The sequence below is a fragment of the Ceratotherium simum genome, chromosome 2 (genome assembly GCF_057802395.1).
Source record: "Ceratotherium simum simum isolate JZ-2026a chromosome 2, ASM5780239v1, whole genome shotgun sequence".
NCBI classification, from domain to species: Eukaryota; Metazoa; Chordata; class Mammalia; order Perissodactyla; family Rhinocerotidae; genus Ceratotherium; species Ceratotherium simum.
Genome location: NC_141901.1, coordinates 1,893,807 through 1,914,126, shown reverse-complemented (window position 1 = coordinate 1,914,126; position 20,320 = coordinate 1,893,807). Strand labels below are relative to the sequence as shown.

The following is a 20,320-nucleotide window of genomic DNA, read 5'->3' as shown; positions in this document are numbered from 1 at the left end:
AGGAAAGAGGGCAGACACTAAATGAAAAATTCAGTCCCTGGGGATCTAGTCCGTCTTGGTCCTCGGCATGCCCTGAATATGCAGCTGGAGGCACCATCCTCCTGGGGGGTCTGAATTCCAACTCTGCCAGTTTCTTACCAGTTGTGTGGCCTTCGGTAGAAGAATACCCACTTCACAAGACTGGGTCATCATGAAGACTCAAGGGGAAATGTTCCTTTCTCCCCATTGCGCTCCACATTTAGAGGGAGGAGGAGAGAGTATGAAAATTCTCATTTCACTCTAAATGACACTCAGAATGGAGATTCTGGATCTAGCGCTCTAGGCTGTAAAAAACCAAGCCAAACCTTGTGACCTACCACCAGTCCTCTTGCCTCTGAAATCACAGAGAGGAAAACCTTGGGTGGCCAGCTATTTTACAGATTTAGGGACACAAGTTAAATGACAGCTGTGTGACATATTTTTTTAATGAATGAATATTTCCCTTTGGCTCTCTCCACCTCCCTCCGACACGTCATAAATTTCACCACGTCTTGAGGGACCCACTCAACCCTAGAAGCCTTCTTTGATGAAGAGGTAAGAACTTTCCAGAACCGCATTTCTGGGATCCAATTAAGGTTGATCTAACTGAAGACAGGTGAACTCAGAACCCTGGGACAGCTCTCCACCAGCCGTCTCACTTGGCTGGAGACTGCTCCATTCCATTCCATCCTCTTTTCCGCCTTATGACCTTAAAGAAGTGGTCAAGTGACTTGATTGATTTTGGCTTGAGAGAAGCAAATTATACAGGACGGAGAAATACTTTGGTGACCTCTATAGTCAGATTGTCAGATTGTCTATGTCAGATAGTCCTTTGCTAATAGAGAACACAGCACAATAGAAGGACAACAGGTGGCTCCAACCAGGACCAAGCACCCCTCAGAGGCAAGAGCAGTTCCAGCACCCCTCAAAGGTTCAGGACCCTAGTAGTACCAACCCGCGGAGCAGCCTCGGCTGGTGTCGGCTGTTCCTCGTGCCTATCCCCGGGGGCCGGGTGGGCGGGCTCCATTGACTCCTTTCCCAGTTAAGCGGAGGAAGGAGGCGGGGCCGGAGGCCCGGGCGAGCCAATGCGGGCGGCTCTGGTCACACGCAGCCAGCGAGGAGGCCAATGGGCGCGGGAGGGCGTGGCCAGGCCTCGGCTGGGAGAGTTTATAACAACTTGGAACGCGGTGCCTTGCCGCGCGCTCCGGTGCGGCGGTGGGTTCCCGGCCAGGGTGAGGCCCCTGTGCTCCGACCTCCAGCTGTCCCCGCGGCCGATTACCCCTCCGCCTCGCTCGCTGCCTGCTCGCCATGGAGTCGCTGGCTTTCGCCCGGCGCCTCGGCCCGGCCCCCTCGGCAGCCACCGCCCTGGCGTCAGAGCTCGCCCGGCCCCTGGCCGACGGGCTCATCAAGTCGCCCAAGCCCCCGATGAAGAAGCAGGCGGTGAAGCGGCACCACCACAAGCACAACCTGCGGCACCGCTACGAGTTTCTGGAGACCCTGGGCAAGGGCGCCTATGGGAAGGTGAAGAAGGCGCGGGAGAGCGCGGGGCGCCTGGTGAGTGCGGCTTCCTCTCGGCGCGGGCGGCCGGGCTTGGCGGCGGCGCTGAGTGACGGGGGTGGGCCGTGGGCTAGTGCCTTGCTAGGTAGAGTGGCCAGCAGTCAGTCTTTACCACGCTAAGGGTGTGTGTGTGGGGGGGGGAGGGGTGTCCATTGCAGATCTGTCGGTTCATGCTGGTAGGGACAATGGTCGTGGACCTGAGAACCCCAACAACAGCAGACAGCCAAGTAAGTGAGAGGGACAGTGGCGTGGGGGACATAGAAAAGGAATAGTGTCCTGTCTTGGGATGAGAAGGCTCCCTGAAGATGGGACTGGGGTTGAATCTTGCTTGGAACAGACTATCCCATAGAGTGGAAAGGGAAGAGGAAGTAGAAGGGGCCTGATCTTCCTAGGAGTTGAGTAAATGTGTGTGGCTGCGTAAATGAACAGGTGCCCTGTTCCTCAACCCAGTCCTTATAGTCTGACAGCCCAGCATGCTATGGAGATCTGCTGAGGGTGGGGTGGCAGCGAGTTTGACACTTAGGTCCTTTCCAGCTCTCAGATTGAGTCCAAGTTTCATTATGATGGGTTTTTTATTCTGGGAAATGTGAAACCAGGCTCTGGTGCAAGGTTCACTGTGCCCCAAGATACCTTTGGGTTTGGGCCTTTTCCGGAATGTGTCCTGGTACTTTGGTGGGGTGTGTGTGTGTGGCAGTAGTAGTAATCTGTGTGACTTGGCGCAATTTACTTTATCTCTGTACCGTTTCCCCTTCTGCAAAAATGAAGAAAACACAGCCTCCCTCACAAGCTGCTATGAGGCTTGAATGAGATACAAACGTGAATTTAAATTATTCCTGACACGTAGAACCCACAGTGAGAACTGATATTTATCTCTGGAAAGGCCAGCCCTGAAAGGATGTCAAGTTTGCCAAAAGTTAGTTAACAGTGGTTCTCGAACTTGCGTTTAACGTGCATAGGATCACCAGCAGTGCTTGTTTAAAATACTTATTTTCTGATTCCACACCCAGAGGATTTTATTCTGAAAATCCAGGATGGGACCAAATAATCTGTATTTAACAAGCCTTTTAGGGCAGGTGGTCTAGGGATCATTTGGCCAAATCCAGGTGGGTGCTGGTTGTGAGAGGCGTGTGTGTGTGTGTGTGTGTGTGTGTGTGTGGCCGTGGTTTGCCCTATCGGTTATGGCAGCGGTCACCTCCCCAGATTGTTTGCTTTTGCAGCCGGTAGCTGGTTTGAAATTCAAGAAGTCGTTTCATTGGTGAAGGAGAGTGGATGCTGGAGAAAGGGGGTGGATTATGGCCCCATCAATAGGACCGAGTATGTTTTTCCTGCTAACGCCTGGCACAGTCCCCAGTTGCCCGCTGCCAGGTTACAGCTATTGGGCAATCATGTACTTCCTGGCTTTCCTTTTCTTTCTCTTTCTATAAAGTGTGAGGGCCCTGTGAGGCTCCAGGCTTGAGACTGCTGGGCCCAGGCTTTGTTAGGGGTTCAGCTGGAAAATAGCTGCTCGTGGCTCGTGCCTCTTGTTGGGGGACATACTGGGTTGGGGGACATACTGGGTTGGGGGACATACTGGGTTGGGGGACTGGTGTGGCCCAGACACTGGGTAACTGAGATTGAAATTCAGAGATCCCATCAGATTCTTGTTCTGGGTCACTGCGCACAGGTGTGTGCAGGTGTGCATGCATGCATGCGCGTGTGTGTGTGTGTGTGTGTGTGAGAGAGAGATCTCATTGATTCTGGGATGAGATAAACTAGCATTCAGTTTTCAAACCTCAGTGGCTGTAGGCGGGGATTCCGGCTCTTATTACATCAGAACAGAGAGAATTCAGAAGGTACCTCCTGGCCCCATGCCTCTTGTTTCATGCAGGGAGCCGAGATCAGTAGGATGGGACCTGCTCTGAGCCTGCCTTATCCGTAGACTACCCTGCACTTCTGGTAGGAACTTGCTCGGGGTTCTCCCTCCTCCTTGGAGAGCAGCTGCCTGCTGTGCTAATGATTTCTCAATTCTGGAGAGAAGTCCTCTTCCCCACCGCACCCCCATTCCTACTTCTTCACTGCCCTCCCTGAGGAGAAAGTCACCTGGTGCCTTAGGATCTTCAGTTGGGCAGAGGGGCGTGGGAGGGGTCTGAGACCTCCCTCAGAATGAACTGAGATTGTTGATGGGGGCTAGATTCACAGGAAAGCCTGCTGGGGGACTCCTATCCCAGTTTTCTCCCCACTTTTCTAGCATACTTCCCATTCCCAACCTGCCTAGATGACATTATCAGGGGCCAGATGGGATTGTCCAGAGGAAGGGGCAGGTAGGCAGGACTAATGGCTACCCCAGGAGGGCATCAAAGGAAAAACAAATGTTTGCTCTGGATCTTCTAGACTCCGACTACATTCCTGGTATCCAAATGACATTTCCTCCTGTGACTCTCCCAGCTCCCCTGACTACCCCTCCCTCTAAATAGAAAAACACTTGCTGGGGTCCCTGGAAGCATGGAGTCCACCAGAGCCTTTGGGATGATTGAACGGAAGTCTTACCTCCAAGGGGTGCCGTAAGGAGCATGAAGGCGTCCAAGTGGATACTGATCTGGGGCAGGGGTGCTTCTGTCTCTTTTATATATTGGATTGCTACGTGGGATTCCAAAATGTTTGAAAATGACTGAGATGGTCTGATTCCTTCATTGACACATGGGGAAACTGAGGACCAGAGAGGGGACATGACTTGTCCTGTGGCTGGTTAGTGGCATTCCTGCAACATAGGCTCCTGCTGGGCCAGTACTCGCCCTGGGTGACCAATCCTGAGTCTTAGACTGGGAGCTGGCCTTGTGCTAAGCCTGGGCTTGCCTCGATGTGCTTTGTCATTCCAGCAGCCAGCTCTGGCCGCCTTTCCCAGGGCTCCAGGCAGGGCTGAGAGTTGGAGGAGTCACTGGGAACCAACCCCCACCCACACTCGCTGACTATGTTGAGATCCTGGGTGGGTGAACTACACTACATTCCTGGTTTTTACCTTGTCAGGAAGGCTGCTTAGCTCAGAGTCAGACTGTAAGGGTTCACATCCTGGCTCTATTGCTTACCAGCTGTGTGACCTCTTTGTATCTCAGTTTCCTCCTCTGTAAAGTGGGGATTATAATAATTCCTACCTCGTGGGGTTCTCATAGGATTAAATAAGATAATATATGTAAAGTGCTCAGCACAGTAGCTGACACACACAGTGTTATTATCCCAGCAAGGCTGGCTTTGACTAGGCCCTACCCTCCCTCTCCTGGGGGCCCTGGGTCTGTCCTGCCCTGAGCAGGGGTAACGGGTTGTGCTCAGCTTCGTTAAGCCAAACCACTTTGGTCTCTGCTTCGTTTGTAGTCCTCGTCTCTCCTTCAGCCCCTGCTCCAGAGAAGGGTTCCCGCTTGGCCAGCTGCCAAAGGCCTCCTCTTCATGAGGCTGCCCTCCCAGCTCCTCCTGCACCTGCCTGCTCAGCAGCAGGGAGGCAGGCTCCGGCTGCAGGCGACTCGTGTCCTTGGGCTCTGGCCAAACCACACAAGAGGGCTGGGCAGGGAAGCGCCTTGCCCGACAACCTGGCAGAGTGGGCTGGAAAGTGGCAAGGAGGGGTGGGCACGCAGGGGGCTCAGGGGAGGCGGCTCCGACTCCCCTCAGAGCCCATTCGTGCTCCTTACCTGGTTCTCTGGCAGGTTGATGGGATAGTGAGCCACCCCCCGGGCCCATTACCCTACTGTGCCAAGCCCAGCCTTTCCTCTGTTATCTAAATGGGTCATCCTCCAGCTCCTTGCCCCACCTCCCAGGCAGCAGCTGCTCCATGAAAGGCCAGAGAGGAGTCAAGGATCTTGGCTCCAACTCTAGGCGATAACTATGACCTGAGATGCCCAGCTTGCATCCTCTCCCCCAGCATCTGGAACCAGCACCTCTAGATCTTTTTCTAAGACCTTTCTGCCATCTTCTCCTGAATCCAGATTAATCCTGATTTGAGTTCCTGGGGTGGGGGACAGTGTTTAACCAATTGAGCCCTAGCACCCAGGTCTCCGGCATGTTTGTATATCTGTAGGTGGGATGGGGATGGCTGGTGCTACTGCACAGCCTGGCCCAGGGCAGAGTGTGGGGCATTCCCTTCTCCAGGGATGGGAGGCAGGGAGAGGGAAGCAGGGCAGGGCATCTGTGAGGAACTTTTGTCTTCTGAGATGCAGCTTCTCCAGGCGGCACCCCTCCCTCTTCCATCCTGACTCTGCCTTGATGTGTTGGGAATCCTCGGAAGAGTCCTTGCAGCTTTGTGGACTTTAGTGTGTGCCATTGGCAAAATGGGGTAGGGCCTGAGCCCTGCCGCCTTTCCAACGTGCAGGGCCGCAGGGGCAAGAGAATCCCTGGGCCAGGGTCACTAGGAATTTTGCTCAGGTGGGTTAACATAGATATAGTATGGGGCCTCTGAACAAGCCCATTAGAACAATCCTTGGCTAGCACCTTCCCGACATAGTGGCAGGTGACCCATTTCTGAAGAAGCTCAGCAGAGATGCTCGAGTTTGGCAAGGAGCTTAGAGATCCTAATGTGCAAATTTGTGAATGGTTCCTTTCTTTCTGGTCTTTGCTCAAACCTCTCTCTCTGCCTGGAAAGCCCTTATTGCCCCTCCCTGGCCTACCTTCCTTGGCTTGGCAAACCCCACTCATCCTTCAAGATCTAAAACAAAGTTTTCTCCCAGAGGTGGTTTTCCCTGCTCCTCCAGGCAAGGAAAGACCTCTGCAGAGCTCCTGGGGCCCCTGGGCAGTCAGGGACCTCGACTGTCATGTCCATCACACTAGACTGGAATGGACTTCATTGCCTGTGCTGCCACTGAACTGAGGGCCTTGGAGCAAGGACTGTCCAATTTTTGTCTGAATCACCAACACCAAGAGTAGCGCCAGGTACAGAGTAGGCATTCAGCAGATGCTTGGAGAATAAATGCCCTTTCATTTTTCAGATGAGGACATTAAAACTAGCCAAACCAGTTAACTGGATCATTTAAGTGACTTGTCTTGAGTTGCATAGCTTGATAGGGGCGAATAAGGATTAGATACCTGTGCTCTTGACACCCACTCTGCTGATCTGGTATTCACATTTACATTATCATGTAATTGTGCCTGGGTTTCCTGCCCCCTCTGTTGGGGTGGCCGTGTAATATATTGTCTAAACTTGGATACTTTGGAGAGTGAAAAAGACAGTATTAACATTTTACCGGGAAGAGTCAGGATTGTCTCAGGCATGTGGCCCTCATCCCTCTGGTTGACCCATTCAGCAATTGTTGCCCTCTTCCTTGGCTCTAGTCAGTATATTTTTATTCTAAAGATGCTTGCTCAACTCTCTTGCAGATGAGAACGAAGGTCCCTCAAAATTAACATTAAAATACAACCATTAAAATACAACATTAAAATTAAAATACAACCTCCTTGTACCGAGGTTGACTCTCCACCCATGCCTGAAGAAGGGCAGAAAATCTTATCTGGGCCCTGGTCCATCAGTCAAGGGTCAGCCCGGTGACTTAACTAATAAGTATTTATTTGTGATCTGTGTTCACCAGTAAACAACTGTTGAATGCTTTCTGTATGCGGAGCTCTATCTTGGCCCAAGCTGTTGCCATATCTAATTTACTTTAACAGCTAGCCAGCAGATAGCTAGGGGCCTGTCCCGTGGGGCTGGGTAGGTTGTGGAACAGTGGACCGGCACTACCGGGACGGTGACACATCACTGTTTTTGTCTGTCACCTTCTTGGGGACTGGTGGAGGCCTGGTGACATAACTTGTTTCCTTCCTGGGAAATGCCAGCCAAGCTGTCCTCTCCTAGGACCTAATGTAGATAACTGGGGGGCTCCCTGACCTAGCCCCCTGAGGCCAGATCACAGGCTTGCAGGAGGGTAGAACTGTTTGTTGAGGATTAACAATTCCGATTTAGAATCATAGTCTTCCAGAGGTGGAAGAAATGGATCTTGGGGTTTGACTTGTGTACCCTCTGCCCATGCGGCACCAGTAAGACTCCTTTCTTTCTTTTGGAGCCTCATTTCTTTTAGGCCTTGTCTTCTTTAGGCTCTGCCCCCTAAGCCTGTGATGATTTATCTCACTATTATATACATTTGTGAGTACACAATTGGACATTGGAGATATGCTGAGTTGTTGCATATGTGTGCATCTTAAGCTCTCAAATACTTCTGTTTCATTATCTAGACATGTGATTTACATATGATTTTTTTTTTTTTACTATCTATTAATATAACTTTTATGGCCCTTTATCTGAAAAGCTCATAGTACTTTATCTATTGTCTGATTTTAAAAATAATGAATGTTAGAGAGAAAAGAACTAATCCATAAAATCTCCCCTTCAGGGAGAGAAAAGGGGCATGAAGAGAGAGATGTGCAGGAATGATGATCCAGGTTGAATCCTCATAGTTGATTCAAGCCCCTTCCTTCACATCCCCACCTTCTGTCCAATTCTAAGCCAGGGATTTCTCTGCTTAGCTCATTGAGGTGGTCTGGGGCAGAAGGGGTGGGGGCCGTGAAGAGAGCGCCTGAGGTGCAGCCCTGCCCCTGCAGCTGCAGCGCAGGCCTCTCCAGCATCTTGGAGAGGAGGCTCCCTGGTGACCGTCCCTCCTGCTGCCATTGTCCTCCCTGCCCTGCTCAGGGAGGGCACGGGAGCTGGGCCTCCCGTCTTTCACAGATGCAGCTCCAGAGGAGGAGCAGGGCGGAGGGCACGCCATCCCTGGCCCGTTGCCGGGGTGACCGGGCGAGGGCATTGTGAGCGGCTCCTCTTGCGGATTACGCTGTTCCGCATTCTTGTCCGATGGGGAACAGAGGCCTGTCCCGGAGAGCAGGAAGCCATTGTCTGCCTCCAAAGCCCTGTGAAAGGGTGGATTAGAGGCCCCTCCCCTCGAGCAGTGGTTTCCTTTTTTCTGTCTCCTTTTGAACCTTGAAGGGAGGCATACCTTCCTGGGAAACTGAATGAGGAATTGTTTACCTCAGTCTGTGCCTTCAGATTTTTCATAACTTGCCCATCTCCCATGAAGAGGAAGTCTTGTGTTTACCGTTCGTGTCCTTGGATAGAACTTATCAGGATCTGACCAGCCCTGTGACACCCCGCCCCACCCCTGCCCAGCTCCTGTGTCAGCATCCATGTCATGTGCCCGGCTCATCTCGCAGAATCAGAGCAGGAAAGCACCTTGGACATCTTATTCAGCCTGTTTGTTTCACAGAAAAGAAACCTGAGGCTCCTAGAGGGGCTGGGACTTGCCCATGGGGCCAGCCACAGAGCCTAAGGGAGAACCCAGGTCTCTGCCTCCCCAGGTGGTGTCTCCACACCACCACCTGCTCTGCTGTCGTTCTCCCCTCCCTGTCACCTCACTGCCCAGTGGGATGGAGCAGAGGGAGGGACCAGGCTCCTCAGTCTGAGAGCTTTGCTGAAGCTGCATCTTGGCAGTTCTTTCTCCATTTCCTCTTGCCTCACTCCACCCTTCCTGAACCCACCACACACCAGCAGAGGGGTTAGTCCTTATAGGGTATTTTCACCTACAAGAGAGCAAAGCCCAAGGACTCTGTTTAACTGTCTAGTTGTTTGTTTGTTTGTTGTTGGGGGAGGGACAGTCCTTACCTAAACTGAAGAGACTGGTGTTTTTTTAATAATTTTTTCGGTGATTTTTTTGTGTGTGTGGTAAAATATATATAACATAAAATTTACCGTTTTGGGCCGACCCCGTGGCTTAGCGGTTAAGCGCGCGCACTCCGCTGCTGGCGGCCCGGGTTTGGATCCCGGGCGCACACCGACGCACCGCTTCTCTGGCCATGCTGAGGCCGCGTCCCACATACAGCAACTAGAAGGATGTGCAACTATGACATACAACTATCTACTGGGGCTTTGGGGGAAAAAAAATAAATAAAATTATTAAAAAAAAAATTTACCGTTTTAAGTGTACAATTCAATAACATATTAAGTACCTTCACAATGTTGTACAGCCAACACCACTATGCATTTCCAAAACCTTTTCATCACTCCAAACAGAAGCTCTGTAGCCATTAAACACTAATTCCCCATTCCCCCACCCCCACCTCCACCCCCCCACCCCCGGTGACCTCTGTTCTACCTTCTGTCCTATGCTTTTGCCTATTCTAGGTACCTCATATAAGTAGAATCATACAATATTTGTCCTTGTGTCTGACTTCTTTCACTTAGCTTAATATCTTCAAGGTTCATCTGCATCATGACATGTACCAGAACTTCATTCCTTTTTATGGCTGAATAATATTCTATTGTATGGATACACCACATTTTGTTTATCCACTCATCTGTTGCTGGATATTGGGTTGTGTCCACCTTTTGGCTAGAGACTGGTTGTTTACAGCAAGTTAGAGGGCTGTGGTGGGGAAAGTACCAGACTGGAAATCAGATGGTCAATAGTGGAACCCCAGTTTGTGCAGCTACTGATGGTATGAATTTGAGCAGGTCATTTAACCTCTCTGGGTACCAGTTTCCTCACTTGGAGATGGGGATGATGAGACATTCTGCACTTACCTCCAAAGATTTTTGTGAGGGCCATTTACTACGGTAACAAATTTGACTCAGTGTCTGCAGTGTGCCAGCCCTGTGCCCCCCATTCAATGGTGAGCGCAACAGGCCCACTCCTTGTCTTCATGGTGTAGTATGGTAAATTTCCTTCGTAAATCATAGAGCATCGGCCTTAGAACGCAGGTTGTTACCTTCCTTGTTCATCTGTAGACTGAAGAAGGTCATTGGCCCATATACCTTCCTGCTACACAGACTACACCTGACCCAGGTGAGAGCCTTCTCTAGAGAAGGCGCTCCCCAGCCTCTCTGCCACCTACCCTGGTGAAGGATGAAGTGGCTTCTCTGGGTGCACAGGGTGGCCTTTGTGGCAGCTGCAGGCAGACCAGGGCCAGGACTCAGAGAGTATCTTCAAGACTGCTTTTATCTGCCAGAACTTTCTCCTCACTCTCCTGCATTCTCTGTCCTCAGGTGGCCATCAAGTCGATCCGGAAAGACAAAATCAAAGATGAGCAAGATCTGATGCACATTCGGCGGGAGATCGAGATCATGTCATCACTCAACCACCCGCACATCATTGCCATCCATGAAGGTACAGAGGCGGGGCATCTGAAGCTGCGAGTGTGTATGTGTATGTGTAGGAGCAGTCAGAACAGATGACACAAAGGTAAAAAAGGTTTAGAGTTGGACAAAAGCTGGATATGAAACCCAGATGTATGACTTTGGACAACTAATTTAATTTAGTCCCTGGGCCTCAGTTCCTCATTTATAAAACAGGATAATCCCACTTACATCACAGGGTAGTTGCAAAGATCAAATTAAATGTCACTGAGTTCTCAGCTCCTGGGAGGAACTCCACAGATTGTAGGCAGTTTTGTTGTTATTGTTAGGTTTTTCATACTTGAACACTACCTCCCCAAACCAATGAGATCCTTAGCAATCCAGGGGAAGCTGCAACATACAGAGACCTGCACCTGTCTCAGGTGCGAGCGTGCTGTTGTTCTTCACACATCCCAAGAACCAGGCCTCCTAGGGTCTGACCTGTACTCTGAATCATTCCTGCCATGGGGCTGGCTGCTACCTCTGCTCGTCTCTCTCAGCCTTCTCTTGCTCTGACAGCAGTGCTGGCCTTCCACTCCAGCTGCCCTATTCACTGTGATCCACACAACAAAGTGAGCAAGAGAGGGTGACAAAGGGATAGAGGGGGAGCACCATCGCACATACATCTGTCTGCTTTCAGCATTTATATAATGTCCATTAGACAGGAAATGAGGGATAGCAGTAGCAGCTGGAGGGGGGACGGGAGCCTGTGGCTTTGCCCTCTGAATATTCCTGGTGGGAAGTAAAAGAGAAGTGTCCTCTTTTGGGTGCTGTTCATGGGAAGACTAAGGGCAGAGCCACTGCCATGGCCCCGTGGCCTGAGCCTGTCCCACGAGGAGCCCAGGCAAGTGGCTGAGAAGGCTAATTGTATCTTTATGTTTCCCCCGGGGAAGAGTGGGCAGATGACAGAGTATTGGTCAAGCTAGCCTGAGCCTGGTGATTGGGCAGAGTGTGTGTGTGTGTGTGTGTGTGTGTGTGTGTGTGTGAGTTCTCCCCCGCACCCATATCTCCAGCTGGGTCTGGAAACTGAGCTTTGAAGCTCAGGATGTGGCTTCTCCTGCACCTTCAGATTCAGCAGACCTAGGGGTGTCACAGTTACTGTGTGTCTGGCAGGGCTGCCACAGATCCATCTCCATCCTGCCACAGGCTTCAGGAGATGTAGACTGGGGAACACTGACTTCTAACCTAGCTGCTCTCCAGAACGTGCCCTGGCTGGCTTCTCAACCCCAATTTCCTGGCACAAGGTTGTATGCACCCCTGCAGAGATATTGAGAACCACAGGGGTTGCATCTCAGCTGGGCACCCCCAGGAGGCTCGGCCCCCATATATCAGGGCCACTCATTCATGTTCCCCTGGGAAAAAGCACGATCCTCCTGGCCATGGAGCCAATTGCCTGGGAGCTGGGACTCCTCATGGGAAAAGCATCCTCCCTCAGCTCTTCACAGGCTAGACAGCAATAGCTCTGGGGCTGGCTGAGCAAGCCAAACTCCTAGGACCCGTTTGATGCAAAGATGCAATGTCATGAACATATATGTTCTGACACACACCCACCTGAAGGGCGAGTTCGGTGAACCAGACATTCACTACCTTTCCAGCGGGCTGGAGCCAGGACAAGGCCTGAGGTGGCAAGAGGGCCCCTCCTACACATAGAGATGTGTAGGAGCTGGGGTGGGCCGACTGCCAGGAGCCCAGCCAGTCAATTAATTACCAAATATTTATTGATTGCTTCTGTGTACAAGGCTCTGGCCTGGATGCTCTGGACAAGAAGTCAGAGATGTTAAGGGGGATGGATATTGCAGCTCTCCACGGTATTTTATAGCTTACAAATCACTTTCATGTAATTTTATCCCTCTTCTGATCCTCAAAGCAGGCATTATCATGGGCATTATTAAGAAGTTTATGCGTGAGGATGCGCATAATAAATACAACAGTAGGCACATTTATTGAGTGCTTGTTTATATATCAGACCCTATGCCAGCTTGCTCAGCCAGACCCAAAGCTATCACTGACTTTTATCTATTTCTCCGCCCTGTGAGGTTGCCATTATTATCCCACTTTTCAAATGAGGAAAATGAGGCACAATGGTTGAATAATTTGCCACGGTCACCCAGCTAGTAAGTGACGGGGCCAGGATTCAAACTCCAAACCTGCATTCGTACTGATGTATCTAGAAGAGATTTGCCCAAGGTCACCAGGTGAGAGAGTACTGGATTCTGAACCAAAGAGCCTGACTTTTCATTCTCATCCAGTGATGTCTCGGCTTTCTGGGGACTTTGCAGGGTAGTTTTAAGATCCTCAAAAGCTTGAACTTCTAAGGAGAGGAGAGGGAGCCAGTTCCCTTGGCCTTAACTTGTTGCTACTGGAAGATGTTGAGAGCTTCACAGCCCTTCTCCTGCCCCGTTAGCAGACATCCCTGGAAGGCGGTCCTGTCTGGTTTGGGCCCCGGGAGGAGTGCACTCTGGAGGGCCTGACGTTCCGCCTTGCTCTGTCCCAGTGTTTGAGAACAGCAGCAAGATCGTGATAGTCATGGAGTACGCCAGCCGAGGCGACCTGTATGACTACATCAGCGAGCGGCAGCGGCTCAGCGAGCGCGACGCCCGGCATTTCTTCCGGCAGATCGTCTCCGCCGTGCACTACTGCCACCAGGTGAGCCCCCTTCCGCCAGGGTGGTCTGTGGGGCTCGGGGGCTGGTTTGCACCAGAGAGATTCCATGACCTCACTTCCCAGACTAGGTCCTCCTGTCCTTCCCTGCCCCGTGACCGTCCCCTGACCTCCTCCCTCCCTCTTTCAGAACGGGGTTGTCCACCGGGATCTCAAGCTGGAGAACATCCTCTTAGACGCCAATGGAAATATCAAGGTGAGCCCCACTTCTCGTTTCCAGCAGCCCCCGCACCCATGCCCAGCCTTTCTGCACTCTCCTAACTACGTACCTCTAAGCCCTCTAGGCCCCTAGGGGTTCCAGAAGGAGTTGAGCCTCTAAGCTCAGACTTACAAGTTGGTACTGGTAGGCCCCTCAGCTGTCATCCATTCTAGTGGGTAGAAAACTGAGGTCTCTAGAGAAGGGGACCTTGCAGAAGGTCCATCGCTAGCGGGCGGCTGAGTCTGGGTGAGAACCAAGGTCTTCTGACTCCCCGACCAGTGCTCTTGATGTCACAAGGGTGACAGGAGTCTAGATCTAGGGTCAGCTTTTGCTCCCAACCTTGGGCCTGGCAGGGAGAGGGCCAGGGCCTGAGTTCATCTCCCCATCTGCATGCACACACACGCACGTGTGCACACAGAAACACACACGCATGCACTTTAATCTGCTACAATTAGGTCGCCCTGTGGCACCTTTCCTCACAGACCAAACACTCGGCAGCAGTTTCCTGCTTCCTGCAGCTGCTGAATTTCCACGCCTAAGTGGTTAAATTTAGGTCTGAGAAGTTCATGTTGATGGGATAGACTCAGATCTCAGAGCTGGAAGGGGGAGGTGGCAAGGGCTGGTCCGTGCAGGTACCTGGGAAGGCTCTGACTCTGCACTTGGACCCTTCTCGGAATCTTCCTGCACCTAGGACATAGTCCTTTCTCCAGTGGCCCCTGACCTGTGCCCTGAAGCACCCTGGCACTGAGTTCATTCCCCTTACCCAGCCAATTCCCGGAGCAGGTGGGGCTTGCTTTGATGCTGACCAGGGGGAGGGAAGCCAGAGCTAATAAACCCACACAACCTGGACGGCACGAACTTTCCCATCTGTACCAATCATCTGCCTCATTATGGGCTTCAACTGGTAACTGTTTGCTAAGAGGCCAATAAAACCATAAACGAAGGAGCCAGAGTTTCATAAACAGCCCCTCCCCACCCTGGGCACACATGACCCTCTGATGGGGGTGAAGAGGTCAGGAGCAGCAGGGCATTGGCCTCAGCCTCTGACTGAGGATAGCTGGGGACAGGGTCTCCCTGGGGAGTGAGAGATGAGGCTGGGGCCTCTCGAGCCCTGAGTGTCAGCTGCTCAGGGATACTGTAGGGAGATTCCTTCTCCTGGGCTGTAGCCACACCCTGATCTTTGTTCTGCCCTCACTGTTGCTTCTCAGCTATACTGGGCTGACCCCGGGGTTCCTGCCACCACGTTCCTGCCCACATGTGGGCAGAGAGGAGCCCTTTGCTAGGAAGGGCAGCCCAAGCCTTGCATGGTTAACCCATGATGGGCTGGCTTGCTTCTGAGAGTTGTGGCACTGGCATGAGAAGTTGACTCTCTCCCCTCCATCTGGTAGACCCTTCCTTCAGTCACTAAGTGTCCATTGAGTCCCTTCCATGGGTCACACCTGTGCTAGGAGCTGCAGGAGGGCTGGGGGCAGAAGGAGGTCAGCACGGGGAACATAGCAGTATGAGGAGACAGAACTGAGGAGCAGGGCTACAGCCATCCATTGGAAACTGTAGGGCTTCATTGGAGAAGGAGATCTCAGGGCAATGGAAGGCTTCCCAGGGGAGGTGGGCCTGCTAGATCGGGAGGATGTGTAGGCAGGAGAGACGATCCCTGGAGTGGAATACAGCATGAGCAAAGGGGCCCGGGAACAGTGAGGACCCTGGAGCTCCCACATACCCCTGCCTAGGCACTCCACATTGACACCACCTCCGCAGGGCTCTTTCTTCCAGGGCCTGAGCTGTGTTGGCAGTGCCTAGTGTGGGGTAGATGTCATGGGCACCCTTTCCTCTTGCTGGGGCCTGGGTTTCCCTGGGGTCTGGAGAGAGGCGGGCCGAGAGCTGCAGAACAACCCAGGCCTTGGCGTGACCCCTGTCTGTGTGTGACCCAATCCTGCAGATCGCTGACTTTGGCCTCTCCAACCTCTACCACCAAGGCAAGTTCCTGCAGACGTTCTGCGGGAGCCCCCTCTACGCCTCACCCGAGATCGTCAACGGGAAACCCTACACGGGCCCAGAGGTGAGTGTCCGCCCTCCGCTCCACCCTGCCTCAGCCATTTGCTACGACTTTAGATCCTGTGAGATACATGGGCTAGTTTTCTAGTTATTTCCTTTCTCAGAGCACAAAACTCAGCCCACCCTCCCCAAAGTAGTGACTTGCCAGGTTTCTAGCCAGGAGTGGAAAAACTGGAAGGAGAACTTAAGTTTGGTGATCCCCCAGTCTAGTGCTGTGCTCCCTCACCTTCCTGGTTCCCATCACCTTTCCTGGCACCCAGCCAACCTCCCTGGAAAGGCGCTGTCACAACCACCCCCTCCTGGCCTAGAAGGGATGACCTTGCCACTGCAATTGACAGCACCTCTCCACGTGAACCTCAGTCCCTTCTGCAGCATCACCCCTCTGCCCCTGGGCACTGGAGGGAGGCGGTCCTCAGATGCACTGGCCTCTGAGTTCTCCAATGTGTACCCCCTTCTTCTCCAATGTTGAAGGTGAGGCTGGAAGCCCTCCCGTCTGTGGCACACGGGCATCCTCGCTGATCCTCTCTCTCTCTCTCAGGTGGACAGCTGGTCCCTGGGTGTTCTACTGTACATCCTGGTGCATGGCACCATGCCCTTTGACGGGCAGGACCATAAGACGCTGGTGAAACAGATTAGCGATGGGGCCTACCGGGAGCCGCCTAAACCCTCCGGTGAGTGAGAGGTGTGGGTATTCTCATCCAGGGCCTGGGTGTCCCTCTCTAATTCCTGAGGCAGGAGTTAAACAGTGGCAACAAAGTGAAGAGGGCAGCCCGCTATAGATAAAGGTACCTTCCACCCCATCTCCTGCTGTCTTGTCTCTGCCTCCAATGTCTGTGACCTCCAAGGAAGGAAGGGATATCTGAAGCATGCTTTATTATATTTGGAAAGTGCTTCCGGAGGTCTAACTTAGATCCTCTATGCTATAGTTGTCTCGGTTCCTACTGCTTTTGTCCTCATCCTTAGACATCTTTCTGTCCTTTCACATACGATGTAGAGGGCAGGAAGAAGGGTGTGAGGACCTGGGTTTACCCTTGAGTACATTCCGTACCCTCAGAGGGCTGCATTTCAGTGGAGAGAAGGGGGACCCACACTAACATACAAACAAGGCTAAGGAAGGGGCTGTAGGCCTAAGAGGTCGTGGGACGGAAGGGGAAACTGGCAGAGCCAATCCAGGAAAGCTGGAGGCTGTGGGGAGCCCTAGGTGGGAGTAGACATATCTAACACAGGAGTGAGCAGTGTCTTAGCACGAATGGGATAAGTCAGTGAGGGGGGCTGTGGGGTGCCATCTTCTTGGCTGCCAATCTGAAGCTTCTTTTTGTCTTCCAGATGCCTGTGGTCTGATCCGGTGGCTGTTAATGGTGAACCCCACCCGCCGGGCCACCCTGGAGGATGTGGCCAGTCACTGGTGGGTCAACTGGGGCTACACCACCCGTGTCGGGGAGCAGGAGGCCCTGCACGAGGGAGGGCACCCCGGCAGCGACTCTGGCCGGGCCTCCATGGCTGACTGGCTCCGGCGGTCCTCCCGCCCCCTCCTGGAGAACGGGGCCAAGGTATGCAGCTTCTTCAGGCAGCACGCTCCTGGAGGTGGGAGCATCACCCCCAGCCTGGAGCGCCAGCATTCGCTCAAGAAGTCCCGCAAAGAGAATGACATGGCCCAGTCTCTCCAGGGGGACCCGGCTGATGACACTTCCCCTCACTCTGGCAAGGGCAACCTCAAGCTGCCAAAGGGCATTCTCAAGAAGAAGGCGTCGACCTCCTCAGAGGGGGCAAGGGAGGACCCTGAGCTCAGCCCAGTCCCCATGAGCCCAGGACAGGCTGCCCCCCAGCTCCCCAAGAAGGGCATCCTCAAGAAGTCTCGGCAGCGGGAATCCGGCTACTACTCCTCTCCCGAACCCAGTGAGTCTGGGGAGCTCTTGGATGCAGGGGACGTGTTTGTAAGTGGAGACTCCGTGGAGCAGAAGCCCCCGCAAGCCTCAGGACTGCTCCTCCATCGCAAGGGCATCCTCAAACACAACGGCAAGTTCTCCCGCACAGCCTCGGAGCTCACAGCCCCCACTACCTTTGGTTCCTGGGATGAACTGGCCTCACCTCGCCCCCCGGCCCGAGCCAGCCACCCCTCGGGGGCTGTGAGTGAGGACAGCATCCTGTCCTCTGAGTCCTTTGACCAGCTGGACTTGCCCGAACGGCTCCCTGAGCCCCAGCTCCGGGGCTGTGTATCTGTGGACAACCTCATGGGGCTTGAGGAGCCCCCCTCCGAGGGCCCTGGAAGCAGGGGCCTGAGGCGCTGGTGGCAGGACCCCCTGGGGGATAGCTGCTTTTCCATGACAGACTGCCAGGAGGTGACAGAGATCTACCGACAGGCACTGGGGGTCTGCTCAAAGCTCAGCTGAGGGTTGGGGGCATTGCCCACCCGGGCAGGCTCTAAGATGCAGTTGGCTGCAGCCTGAAGGGAGACTGCCTTCTCCCCTGCCTCCCAGGACCAGCATGCCAGCCCCGAAGGCTGAGATGGTTTGCAGTTGAGCCCTGGGGAGGGCTGGATGTGGGAAGCGGGCAAGTGAAATGCATTGAGGGTTCAATGTCTTCAGCCCTGTGAAACCAAGAAGATAGTAGAAGGGAAAAGAGTAGAGTAGAGGGGAAGGCCCATGGCCAAGGCCAGGTTCCTGTTTCTCGTGCACATGGTAGTCCCCAGGGATCTGGAAAGAGCACTCTATCAGTGCCCATCTGCTTTATTGCAATGAGTAAGTTTTGTGCATGATGCCTCCCCGCCAAAGTGGGGATGGAAACTCTTCACATACACATTCCCAACCCCACCCAGCTCTAAACCTGGAATGTGGCACCCCCTAATGTGCCTGGGGGGTCCTGGGAATGGTGTCCTAGAGTGTACCCTTCCTTATTTATCCTAGCAGTAAGAGAACACACCCTCTGTTTCCTCAAAGGTTCTCTCCCCTTTCCCATCCTCCAAACCTGGCCCAAGCCTCCTGAAGTTGCTGCTATGAATCTAAAAGACTTGAAAAGGCTCAGGCTACTATTGGGCTTCATCTCAAGGGGCCCAAATTCCACTGGACCCCACCTTGGACCTCAAAGACGCTGAAATTCTCCGGCCTCCAAGATGCTCGTGCTACTGAGAATGGATGTGTCTATTTCTCTGGGCTTTCAGAACTCTAGAATGTCCTTATTTATTTTTATGTTTTCAGCTCTGAGTTTTTAAAAAGTGAATCTTGCTGTTTTCAGTAATGTGAATACTATGTTCTGGGGAAATCCACTATGACATTTAACTTTGTGTGTAGAGAGATTTTTGCAATGATTTCCTACTGATTGTGGGGAAGGGGGGACCTTTTTTAAATCCATGTTCCATTGCACTGTCTGGAGGGGGTCTCTGATTCCCTCACTCCATGCCCTGATTCTGTTTGCCTGATGGTCCCTCTTCCTTGCTCTGTGGCCAGAAAGAACCATTCCATTAAAAACCAGAACGGTGATCGGAAGATAACCTTTGTTCTGTTTGGGGAGGTAGGACGCAGGTCTTTGAGCCTTCTCTTGACACACACACGCCCCCTGGGCTGTCATGGATGGGAAATAGAGAACCTGCTTAATAAAAACAAAACAGAACAGAAACCCAGCTCTTAGCTCTGAAAAGCTCCCCGTTGTACCTCCATCAGCAGTTCTGTGCTGTTAAGCAAACAGGTGGGAGAGCCCTGGGCTGAGGGTCCCAAAGGCTCTTCCTGCCTTTGGCACTAAAGGAAAAACTGGGTTTGGCAGATGGCACAGCCCCGCCCCCACCCTGACCTCCTTTCCTCCCACCCCTCCCCCACGCCCCACCCTCTCCTCCCCACTCCAGCTCCATCCCCTGCTGTTTGGAGACACCCCCACCGCCTTTATTCTCTCCCGGGAAAGAAATCGCCTTTCCTCCAGTGCCGGGCAGCTGCTCCCCACTCTGCCCCCACTGCCTGACTCCTAGAGGAAGTAAAGAATTCTAGGAATGCCCCCCTCGTAGGCCAACCCTCTCAGCCCCCTGCAGAGCATTCCCAGCGAGCCAGGCTCCATTGAGAAACTCACGTCGGAGGGCTAGGATGAAAGGGAGGATAAGGACAAAGTGCAGGCTCAAAGTGCAGGCGGGCAGCTGGCTGGCTCCGGCTTCAAGCAGGCTCCCTCCCTCTCCTGGCGTTCACAGGCCCCCAAACGTCCCCAGTCCTGGCCAGCTCCAGCTCCCCACTCCACAGCACACCTGTCCTCCCTCAGCGTGGGTGCCTGCGGGGCTGGCGCATCTGGGCCTTCCTTCCCCCTCCCTGCATCTGGGGAGCTGGCAAAGTCGTTGAGTTTGGGGAAGAAGCGGGGAGGCGAGGCAACTGTGAGGTCAAGATGTGAGGGCAGACAAGAAATGGCTTAGGCCACAACTGGGCTATTTCGGCCTGATATCTTTGAGGTCCTACTGAGTGCTAGAGCTCTGGCTAGACTCCGGGTAGACACCGGAAAATATACGGGAGGGTCTTTCCCCTCAGGAAGCATCAAGTTCAGCTGTGGGGCTGGCTGTGCTCATTTATTCATTCGGCTCCGGATCAAGCCCTATTCTGTGCTGAGCTCTGTGGAAGACAGAGGTAATTGCTGTGTCCCTGGTGTGACACAGGGTCTCAGCCTCAAGGAGGCTGCAGACTGGACGGCAAGCTAGCCTGCATAAAAATAAGTACAATTCAACAGAGAAATTGTTGTAAGTTCAGATGGTGTTGAAG

At 53.0% G+C, this 20,320-nt stretch overlaps 1 protein-coding gene across 1 annotated transcript; it reads left to right on the top strand.

Moving 5' to 3' along the window:
- The first annotated feature begins 1,229 nt into the window (after window positions 1-1,229).
- NUAK2 (NUAK family kinase 2) lies at window positions 1,230-19,072 on the top strand. The gene is made up of 7 exons (XM_004425121.3): window positions 1,230-1,572; window positions 10,556-10,676; window positions 13,179-13,330; window positions 13,476-13,541; window positions 15,481-15,600; window positions 16,135-16,267; window positions 16,923-19,072. Exons 1-7 carry the CDS (start codon window positions 1,327-1,329, stop codon window positions 17,984-17,986), a joined length of 1,902 nt encoding a protein of 633 aa, XP_004425178.1. The 5' UTR covers window positions 1,230-1,326; the 3' UTR covers window positions 17,987-19,072.
- The last annotated feature ends 1,248 nt before the right edge of the window (window positions 19,073-20,320 follow it).

What these genes read in the sequence shown, in the direction of transcription:
- NUAK2 (XM_004425121.3), top strand. Translation starts at nt 1,327, where the DNA reads ATGGAGTCGCTGGCTTTCGCCCGGCGCCTCGGCCCGGCCCCCTCGGCA. An exon ending in AACCCTACACGGGCCCAGAG is followed by an intron (nt 15,601 to 16,134) that starts GTGAGTGTCCGC and finishes TCTCTCTCTCAG; the next exon opens with GTGGACAGCTGGTCCCTGGG. An exon ending in GGAGCCGCCTAAACCCTCCG is followed by an intron (nt 16,268 to 16,922) that starts GTGAGTGAGAGG and finishes TTTGTCTTCCAG; the next exon opens with ATGCCTGTGGTCTGATCCGG.